The 10503-nt window shown below is 58.8% G+C and overlaps 1 protein-coding gene across 2 annotated transcripts; it reads right to left on the bottom strand.

The window, feature by feature from the left end:
- Positions 1-470: 470 nt before the first annotated feature.
- Positions 471-8357, bottom strand: CTSH (cathepsin H). Of its 2 annotated transcripts, none has more exons than XM_055142670.1 (12): positions 8214-8357; positions 5659-5690; positions 5190-5295; positions 4741-4811; positions 4210-4314; positions 3632-3718; positions 3316-3371; positions 3003-3084; positions 2120-2188; positions 1796-1902; positions 1154-1279; positions 471-859 (listed from the first exon to the last, which is right to left on the bottom strand). In XM_055142670.1, the coding sequence occupies exons 1-12, from the start codon at positions 8302-8304 to the stop codon at positions 694-696; spliced, it is 1098 nt and encodes a 365-aa protein (XP_054998645.1). In that variant the 5' UTR covers positions 8305-8357; the 3' UTR covers positions 471-693. The 2 variants fall into 2 exon arrangements, with proteins under 2 accessions (XP_054998645.1, XP_004617609.1); XM_004617552.2 differs by having other exon boundaries at positions 723-929.
- Between the last annotated feature and the right edge of the window lie 2146 nt (positions 8358-10503).

Genomic DNA, 10503 nt, shown 5'->3' with positions numbered 1-10503 from the left:
CAGGAGTAACCCCTGAGCATTGCTGGGTGTGACCCAAAAAGAAAAAAAAAAAGAGTTTGTGGGGCCTTTCCCCGTCCTCCCCCTCTATTTACTAGGATATATCCTAAGTATTAGACAAAGGAGTAAGGAGACCATATCTATGTCTTGGAGAGTTCAGTTTGTTCCAAGAAAAAACATCCTGATGGGACTTAATGGAGAAGCCCCTTCCCTTTGCTCCATGTCTCTGGCCTCATCTATAAAATGGTAACATGTTACCAGGCAGACCTCACTAGGAAAGCCAGCAGTGTCCACTTCCTCTGGGCCCCTGGCATCAGTAGACACTCCAGACCTGGATGTGTGCTGCCTGCCTGGTCACAGCCAGATCTCAGTGTTTGGTGACAGGGCCAAGCCACCCAACACCCAGAGTCACCCTCTGCTGGGAGAGTGCAAAGAATGGGCTGGGAGAGTACAGCTGAAGTGTTTGGTTAGTGTACTGCTTCAATCCTCTGCTGCCAGGAGTGACCCTTGAGCACAGAATCAAGAGTAACTGGTTGCAGGCTGGACTGAGGAATAGGTCTCCTTGTTTAAGATGTGGTTCTGGATTCTGGCTTTGGCAAGTCGATAACCAAGAGAACCTATAAACGGGGCCCCTTGGGCAAGCTGCAGGTGGTGGGCCAAGACCCAGCACAACACAGACCAGGAGGTGTGCACGCTTTATTGAGAAGGTGCCCCCTGTGGGGAAAGTGCTTGGTGCAGGGCTGCTGGCCACTGGACGGGAGCCTGGTCTTGTCTCTTCTTTCTGGTGCCTGGACTCCCACTGGGCTCCTCTGCTTTGCCAAAGCTGGTGTCCTGCCTGCCAGGCGAGGCCCTGCCCTCACACCTGCGGGATGGGGTAGGAGGCGCAGGCTGCCAGCCCACACATGTTCTTGCCCCGCTCAATGAGAAAGTACCTGGGGGAGGGGCAGCTGTGAGCCCAGGGTGGCTGTGGGGAGGTCTGCCTCCACACCTGCCCTTCCTCAAGGTTGCCCCTGTTTTCCCTCATCACTGTACCCCAGAACCAGGGAAGCCCTCATGAGGGGACCACTTGGATCCCTTGTGATGTCCACAGGACACTACCTTGGCCTGTGCAGATGTGTTCCTCAGAAGCCCCACCCCAAGCCCCCTGGCTGCTTACCCATTCATTCCCCATTGGGGACCCCAAGAGTTTTTCACAATCCAGTAAGGTATCCCATTTTCCTCTCCATAGCCCACAGCCAGTACTGCGTGGTTAACTCGGTCTGGAGTCTTATGACAAGATGAGCTGGAAGAGGACAGTAAAAAGGGTCAGCACCTGGAGAGAGGAGGGCGCCGGCACAAGGGCTCCGGGGAGGGCTGGGCCCTTGTGAGCCTTCCCAGCTCCTTCCTGCTGTTGCCAGGACTCCATTGCCGAGGTGCAGAGAGCCGCAGCCCTGCTTGGGCTTTAGTTAGAGGTGAAGTTACTAGGTACAGAGGGCATCTTCCTTTCTGACAGCAAACTAGCTTTCCCTGAGGAGATTCTGAGAAGGCAAAGGTCAGGCTGTTGAGTTGTGTGACTAGTTGCTGGGGGGGGCGGGGCAGCATGACTGATGGAAGGGTATCTGCCTCGGGGCCTAGGACACCTTGCTGGGAAGGGGACACCAGTGTCGCCATTCTGAGATGAGCTGAGGAAGGTGCCCCAGCTAGGGAAAGTCTCTGGACGGTACTATACTAAGCATGTTTCTACAGGCCTGTCTGGACCCGGGACAGCAGGGGGAGGAAGATGGGGTGGGGAAGCTGGACTGGCCCTCCTATGGCTCACCTGGAGTAGATGCCCTTCTTGTAGTGCATGAAGTCGTTTGTGACCTCGAAGGCAAAGCTGACAGGGTTGTACAGGGCCACTGCCTCCACCATGGCCTCCTCGTCATTCTGTGGGCAATGACAGGCCTGTCACCCAGAGATGTGGGTGTCTGCCACAACAAATGTAGCAGAAGCTAATGTTCAGCAGCTTCGCCCTCCTGGCTATCCCTGGAGAGTCCCTCAGCCCTGGGAGGCCGGGAGAGGACCAAGGGGGCTCCTGACCAGTGCCAACCCCAGAGCTGGGAGGACACGATCCTGATTCATAGGTCACGGGTTTGACACTCACCAGGGTAATGTTGGCGACGTCCTTCACGAAAGCAATGGCCTTCTCAGGTTGAAACTTGCAGTGGCTGTCCTGTGTGGGGCAGCAAAGGGCACCCATGGGGCACTGGTGAGGACCAGCCCTGTTCAGCATTTAGAGAACAAAAGCCCCCTACTGGGTGCTGCCATAGTCACTTAGAGGAGAACAGATGCTTGTGAACTGAGTGTGGAGGCTGAGGCAGAGATGGGCTTGTCCCCTACTGAGAAAGGGAGCTGAGTGAGCAGCCACTGGGAGGGTGTGCAGTGAAGGTGTGTGCTGAGGCTGTGGGATGGATGCGGCTGTGTGTGGTGAGGGTGTGTGCTGAGGCTGTGGGATGGATGCGGCTGTGCGTGGTGAGGGTGTGTGCTGAGGCTGTGGGATGGATGCGGCTGTGCGTGGTGAGGGTGTGTGCTGAGGCTGTGGGATGGATGCGGCTGTGCGTGGTGAGGGTGTGTGCTGAGGCTGTGCAGCGTCTGTGATGGATGCGCTTGTGCGTGCCGTGGCTGTGTGTGCTGCAGCTGTGTGGGATGGATGCAGTTGTGTGTGCAGTGCGGCTGTATGGTGAGGTGTGTGGTAAAGCTTGCTGAGGCATGCTGCAATTGTGTGCTGAGGCTGTGTGTGCTGCAGCTGTGTGGGATAGATGTGGTTGTGTATGCTGTGGCTGTGTGTGGTGAGGCTGTGTGCTGTGGCTGTGGGATGGATGCGCTTGTGTGTGCTGAGGCTGTGTGTGCTGCAGCTGTGTGGGATGGATGCGCTTGTGCGTGCTGTGGCTCTGTGTGGGTTGGTGTGAGCTGTGGGTTTGCTGGGCTCGGGCAGGAGGGAATGTGGAGGAGTACACACGGTTGTGGGGTTCTGGGGGTGCAGTTACCTTGCCTTGGTAGGGATAGCTGTCTTCGCCCATGATGCCCTTGTTGTAATGGATGTATTCGAAGGCTTGGCTGGGCAGACCCCTGCAAGAAACGCACATGGGATTGCCCACATGGGTGTGGCCGGGACTGCCTGGCAGCTTCAGGGCCTTGGCTTGGGAGTTCCCCAAAGCAGTAGAGGACTCGGGTCACTGGCTGAGGGACCAGGTGGGGGTGACTAGCAGTTCTCCTGCCAGGGTGAGGCAGTGCCTCTCTGGGGCCCACCAGCCCGAGAGCAGTCGGGGAGCAGAGGGGCTTGGGGCCCGCAGGACTTACCCCTCGCAGCCATGGTTGTTGAAGTTCTGTGCACAGTCCACCAGCTGCTGTTCTGCCTAGGGGGGGCAAAGCCTATTAACATGCAACCTGCACGCCCTGCATTCCCACATGGGAGTGTGCCGGGTGCAGAGGGAGGAGAGCGACCTGGCCCACCCCACCCGCTCTGACCCCCTCACAAAGTCAGATGCTTCCTCCTGCACAGGCCCAGGCAACAGGGTCGCTCCCTCCAGCTTGAGTTCCATCACTGAATCCAGGCAGGACCCCAGCCCCTAGCCTGGGCCCTCACAACCTCCCTGACCAAGGCTAAGCCACTTACCAAAGACAGCAGCTTCCCGCCTGCAATGGCCACTGCAGACTCCAGGGCCCCAGTGGTGGAGAAGGTCCAGCAACTGCCACAGGCGCCCTGCAAGGGGTTAGGGTCAAGCCTGGACACTCAGCTGCATCCAGGCCAGCCCCTGGCCTTCTCACTGCTGCCAGCAGAGGGCGCATCCGGGCGTCCAAACTTTCCACCTCACCTTTCTGCCCGGTGCTGGCATGGTCTGAGCTCAGGCCATGGACTAGGGCCACAGGCAGGGCAGCTCAGGGCCAGGAGGTTCCAGCACTCAAAGCCTGCTTCTATGCCCATCACGTGCTCCAGCCCTTGCCATCTCTCCAGCCCAAGGGTCTTAACTGTCAATCTAGGGGACCCCCCCCCCCCGGCTGCTGTCTCACACACGAGTCTGGGGACTTATATAAAGGTCAGAGGCTCCAACGGCTCCCCCCATCATCCCACTTCTCTCTCTGGAGCTGTGTGAGAAGCATGGGGAGAAGAGACCCCCTCACAAGATCTAGAGTCTGGAAGGCTTCCTGCCTGAGGCTGGGGACAGGCGGGGGTTGGGGGGACCATGCAGATACCTGGTTTTTCACTGGTGAGACAAAATTTCCCTTCTTCCGCCAGTCCACAGAGGCGGGATATGGGCCTGACCCCCGAAGGTAGTTACTTCTGGTGGCTGAGCAATTCTGAAACAAGCAAGCAGGGTGGTTTTTCAGGAGAAAAAAGCCATTTTGACAGAAGAGTGGTTCAAATGGGGAGGGAGCGTGGAGGACTCTGCCATCAGTGCTCCCATCTCATAGAGATCCATTCTGTGTGTCTGAGGACAGGGCCGTCGGGCTGAGCATGTAAAGACAGTTTTCTCCATTGAACCTGAGTTTCAGACACACGGAGGAGAAGCAGAAGCAGAGTGTCCAGGATGAACTTAGGCTAAACTGTCCCGTTGTTTGTCTGAAGTTCCATTTACTCCAGGCACCTGCATTTCTTCTGGCACCCCTGTGTTTAGGGTCCCTGAGCACCTGGGGGTGCCCTGGGCCAGGACCGGCTGGTAGCAGGGCAGGCCTCAGCGAGTGCCCAAGCAAACATGCATCTTCACACACACGAAGGTCACTCACCTGAGGCTGTGACCAGAGATATTTGTGTTTTATCTCAGCAAAGCTCATGTCTGAAAACTGGTTCAGTCCCACTGAAATGGAGAAGGAGAAATAAGACCCAGATAAAAGCAGCTCAGTGGTCTGATAAGGAAACAGAAGCCTGTGGGGCCAGTTCCCTGAGCCCAGCAAGCACTGTGGTCACTGTTCCACATCTGTGGCCTTTCCACTGGCCCCTCTGCTGGGCAGAGCCCAAGACTAGTAGGGGAGCTTGCAGTGATCCTGTCCCCAGCGTCCCATACTGCATACTATGTGAGCTGGCTGGGGGCAGAGGTCAAGTACCTGCAGCTGAACCCATCTGGCCAGACTGGGCAGACCTGCATGCCTCAGTCTGCTCCTGGACTAGCACTGGCTCGGCCCGTGGACATGGCAGCATCCCTCAGGAGTACACACCCAGGGGAGCCCCCACGCACTCTGAAACGTGTGGTTCCCCGCATTGTGGGCTTTCATCTTGTCCCGGTTGTGGAGGAAAGTCCGCAGTCTGTGTGTGTACTCCCCTGAGCTGTACTTCTTCTGGTGCTGAAACAAAGTGCACGGCATGAGGCAGCTGCCAAGGGGCATGGGAAGACAAGGGCCCTGAGGATGAGGTTTTCCTTCTGCACCAGTGGGTGGGACATGGTGCCTGTCCCTGAGTCAGTGGCATAGCTCAGGTACAGAGCCACAGCATCGCCCTCTGCTCATGGCGGACCTGGAAAGGACAGGGAGGCCCAGGGCTGCCAGGGCCAAGGCTTCACAGGGGCAACACTAGGCCGTGTCACCAGCTCATGCCCAGGGTCAGCACAATGTAGAAAGACCCACAGCGGGGCCCTTTGTCTTGTTTCTGGCACACAACAGGAAGTGCAGTGAACCCCAGAACCACAGGAAGAAGCAGCGGGCACTGACCTGCAACATCCAGGTCTTGAAGCGGAACGTCTCTGCCAAGAAAAGAGAAACAGATGGTGGCGGGGGCAGCAGCTGCCTGATGCAATGCCTGTGCTCACGCCCCATGTGGAGTGGGGGCTGAGCACCCTGCAGGAATGAACCGAAACCCCAGCACTTCTGCTCTAGGCTCGGGCAAGTTTTGAAACGTCACATCTGGGGTGCTGCTGCTGCGCATGTGCACTATGGGAATGCCCCAAACGCAGACAGGACCAAGCAACCTGTCTTCAGGCAGTTAACACCCAGACACCAGCTAATAAGCCTCTGTGAGTGTGTGGTTGTGCCAGTGAAGCTTTACGAGACAGTACAGGGATCCAGGACATGGTACAGGGGTGGAAGCGACAGCCTTGCAAGGGGAGCCCACAAATTTGATCCTTGGGGCACCACAAGCAACCCCTGCCCCCCACAAGCACGTGTGAGCAGCCCCCGCAGAGCACCATGACCAAGTGTGTGTGTGTGTGACTGGCCATGGCTATAGCAGCAGAGCAAGAGAGCGGACAGGACCATTGCTCTGCCTGGCTGATGGGGTGGGGAGCGTATGGAGTGTTTCATCTGCGGGTTGATGAAACAGCGTCCACCACCTTCCCAGCATTTAGATTTTGTTGCTGTGGTGCTACACCCAGCCATGCGTGGGCAACCAGGGCGAGGCCTGTGGTTCTCTGGCTACCAAGAAGTGCTGGGATGAGGGCGGGGTGCAGGGGGCTGCAGATGGGCCCAGGGCCCTGTACAAGGCAGCCAACGTCCTCCCTTGGATCCGTCACTCTGAGCTGCAGCCACCACACACGCAAACAAGCTGCTCCACCTCATTTCATTTCACGTGGGTCCCTCTCCTTGGGCACCCCTGCACTCCAACTCAGCTGTGCCCCAAGGGGGCACATGTCTCTCCTCCACCTTTTTACACAAGAGCCCACAAAGCACACACTTCAGTCACCTCCACTTGCAGGACCCACAGTCTCAGCAAGGTGGACACTCCATCTGATGACAACAGCTAAGATACACACCATGAAAAGGAATCGCCCAAGATGAGTCATGGTATTCACCCTGGAGAGTGTGTCCTGGCCAGAGGGACAGCATAGTTGTGGGGAAGGACCAGCAAATAGCTTCAGGAGGGAGAGAAGTGGAGGGAGAGAAGAGGGATGCACAGGGACCACAGATGGGCCTCAGAGATGCTCAGGGGCAGCATTTCCATGGTTTCTGGACCCTCAGGGGCTGTGAGTGGCAGAATGTGGGTTCAGCGCTGACTCTGGCCTCAGGATCTGAGTGCTGCCATAAGCGGCCCCACTGGGCTCTGCAGGAAGCGAGGCCTGACCCCAAGCAAGCAGCACCCCACGCTCCCTCAGACACCTGCTGGCCCCTCCAGGGCCTCTCTCATGCTCTGCTTCCTTGAACCCACATGTTCCCTCTTGGCTTTGGGCCAAAGCTGGTTAGGGAGAAGGGGAAAGTCCAGCCATCATCAGTACCTTCTCTACAGACCTTTGTGGCCCAGAGTCTGGGACCACAGCAGGGGAAGGGTTGGAGAACCCTGTCAGCATGGGAACAAGAAGGAAACACCCAGGAGTCTGGGAGTCAACCTGGGTGTGTGTATGTGGGGGGGGGGGGGTGTCTGGGAGCAGTGGGCGTGCCATTCCCAGGGCGGAAGCAGATGCTTGAAACCCAGCCATTTCTGGGGACAGACCTGAGTCCTGGCCCCTGTCCTGGGCGGTTCTTTGGAGAATGATGGGTGTGGGGGACAGGCCTGGGACAACCGATGGCTGCAGAGGTGCCACATAGTTCAGGACCAGGCCTGAGGACCCTGAGGTGGTTTTAGAAAGGAGGTGGGAAAGCCAGGCCTCCTCCTGGGGACTGGGGATCTATGAAGGAAAAGCAGAAGGACCTGTGGGTGCCCCTGCCCTACCCCAGTCTCCACAGCCACCTCGCTTCAATCCACTGGGCCCGTCTGTGGGTCTGTGCAGGGTCTGAGTGGGGCTGTGACTGGCCACACCCTGAATAGTGCCTCTGTGATCAGGGCCGGGGATATCCTGAGGGACAGCCCCTGGAATCCAGGTGTCCGCGGGTCAAGGTCAGCAAACACCACCAGGTCTGGGAGGACGGGCTGGACCTGGGCCCCCTTCCAAAAGCTCTGGAGCCCAGTGCCAGGCCCGCCCCCAGGCAGCAGGGATACTGAGGCACCGAGCTCGGCACTTGAAAGGTCCCAGCAAGAACCAGTGGTCTGGTTCCCCGACTAGCAGGTGCGGGCCAGGTGATCTGCGGGGGTCTCGGCAAAGGGCTTCCACGAGCACTCACGCTGCACGTTGCCAACCCGGCCCAAACGGGGCCAGGTCCCCAGTTTCAGGGGCTGGACTTGCACCTCCGACAAGTGGCAGCGGCCGTCCTGGCATGAGGCTCCGCACCTCGCCAGAACGTGTGCGGGTGCGCGCTGCCCCTCAGGTCTAAGTACAAGGCCGGCGGGGCCGAGGGGGACCCCCTCCCTACTCCCCACGCGCAGGCCCCGCACCGCCTCCCCGGCCCTCAACTCGTACCTAAAGAGCTCACGGACACGTTGGCGGCGCTGCAGGCCGGCGCTCCCAGGAGCAGAGCCCCGGCGCAAAGCAGCAGCAGCGCGGGCCACATCGCGGGAGAGCTCGGCGGGCACTGCAGCGGCAGCGGGAGGGGTCTGGACTGGACGCGACTGCGAGGGGGGTTGGGCGGGGCCTCCTGGCGGGCCGGGGTGGGGCCGGGCCGGGGCATGGGCGGGGCCTATCGTGGGGCGGGGCCTTGCCACAGTGCAAGGAGCGAGGGGGCGGGCCCTCTGGTGGGCAGAGCCTCGGACAGCACGGGGCGGGGAGGGGCGGGGCTTTCGGGGCGAGGCCTAGTGTGGGGCGGGGCTTCACTTTGGCGGGAGCAGGAGCGCGGGGCGAGGCCTCGTATGGGGCGGGGCTTAGTGTGGGCGGGGCTTCGCCGCAACGCGGGCAGGAGCTGAGGGCGGGCCGGGCAGGAGCGGAGTGGGCGGCGCAAGGGTTCTCACAAACAGCTGCTGGGTGTCCCCCGGGAGTAGTTAGGGCACGGAGGCCCGCCCATCCAGCTCTGTCAGCCTCACTTTGGACTTTCCTTCCCGGGGGCTCAGCTCAGGTTCTGCCTCTGAGCCCCGTGGGTAGTAAATGCCTGGAGTGGTCTCGCGGTGATGGCCACTGTGCCCTTTGTCCATTTATGCATCTGACACCTTTGCATAAACATGTCCTGGGTGGAGCTCCCAATTTCTTGCTGTGCTTCTCCAGCACAAGGGCCAGTCTCTGGTGCCTACTCCCTTGGCTGAGGGCCCAGGGACAATGTGCAGTGGGTGGGGGTGCAGGCACCTGCTCTCCTGCCTCCACCGCAGACCCGGTGGATCTGAAGGGAGTATGTGAAGGTGACTCTGGAAGCCAGGTTTGGAGGTGCAGTGGTCCCAAGGGAAGGAGGGAACAGGGAGGTGACTCGGGCTGAAGAGCAAGGCTGACTGCTGGAGAGGTAACAAGTGTGTGCCTTTCTCACCCTAAGTGGAATGTCAGGGCTCCCTTCCGGGCAGAGAAATGGGCCACGAACACTGCAATGCAGGTGGCCGCCTTGGCACATTCCTAAACAGTGCTGAGGGACTCAGGACCTCAGTGGGATTGCACCATCTATCACACACAGTCACATCACTGCCCCCTCCCTGCCAAGACCCCCAGGACTCTGCAGCAGGACATGACCCTCCCCAGCCACAGCCTCAGACCCAGCTCACTGACTTTCACTGGAATGAGCCAACTCCACTCCCTGGGCCCCTCTAAAGGAAGCTTCAGCCACCCTGGAGCTGATCTGGGTCATCTAGTTGCACTTAGACAAAGGAGTCCAGCGGACTGCAAGGTGAAGCCCACGTACAAGGAAAGGGCGACTCCCTGCGCAGTCAGCCAAGAGGCGGGATTGTGCAACTCCTAGACAATCAGGATCTCCCCAACGCCCACACCCCTGAGGAGCCACTTCTTGCCTGCCCCAGCACCCTGCAGCCATGTCTGGCACATGCCTGCTCTGGGCGGCTCACAGCAGTTTCCTCCCACAGCTTGCTCTTAAGGTGTGTTTAGGTTGTAAATGAAGCAATACTGGGGGGAGGGCTCACCCAGCAGTGCTCAGGGGACCTTAGATGACGTTGAAGATCCAACAGTAGCTACTACGTGCAGTGAAAGCACTTAGCCCCTTTGTTCTGCTCCAACTCTGGAAGCTGCATTTTATCCCTTCTCAGACTGAGGGGCAAACATTGATGAGTGGGTGAGCATCTGTATTCCCTGTGGGAACCTACTGGAATGAGCCCCTGGAAATTGGGGTGCAGGTGCTCATCCGCTGCCAGGATGCAAGGCCAGTGGGATCTGGGGGTGCTGTGGGATGGTGGAGCATGGGGCTAGTGGGATGGTGGGGAGGCTGGGGCAGAGGGAGTTTGGAATCACTCTGAGAAGCAGCAGCTATTGTTCAGGTTTTAGTTTGTGGGGGTTACATCCAGTGCTAATGGGGTACTAGGGTACATGTAGTCATGCAATAGGCCAGAGTCACTCCTCAGCCCTGTCTTTGAAGTGTTGAGGATGTCATGAGCAGGTTTGAGTCTGAAACGTGGTTATAACTGCAGCTGGGCCAGACAGCCTCAGAGGTGACTGCATGTCAAGTGTCTGCAAAGGAGCTTTGTGAGGTGGGAACATCCTGCTTGAGGGAGCTGCAGCCTGCACCCTCACTTCCATAGTCTGCAGGGGTGCAGTTGGAGAGCAAACAGCAGGTCGTGCATGTGGAAGCCACTTCCACCAAGCAGACAGCAGAGGAGAGATTTGCCAG

Source organism: Sorex araneus, chromosome 6 (genome assembly GCF_027595985.1).
Source record: "Sorex araneus isolate mSorAra2 chromosome 6, mSorAra2.pri, whole genome shotgun sequence".
In the NCBI taxonomy this organism is placed as follows: Eukaryota; Metazoa; Chordata; class Mammalia; order Eulipotyphla; family Soricidae; genus Sorex; species Sorex araneus.
This window is presented reverse-complemented; position numbering and strand designations above follow the sequence as displayed.

Excerpts from the sequence above, each read along its gene's own strand:
- CTSH (XM_055142670.1), bottom strand. The coding sequence starts at position 8,304 with ATGTGGCCCGCGCTGCTGCTGCTTTGCGCCGGGGCTCTGCTCCTGGGA. Across the intron at positions 1,903-2,119 it reads ACGTCGCCAACATTACCCTG|AATGACGAGGAGGCCATGGT; the intron begins GTGAGTGTCAAA and ends CATTGCCCACAG. Across the intron at positions 1,280-1,795 it reads AAGAAGGGCATCTACTCCAG|CTCATCTTGTCATAAGACTC; the intron begins GTGAGCCATAGG and ends GTCCTCTTCCAG.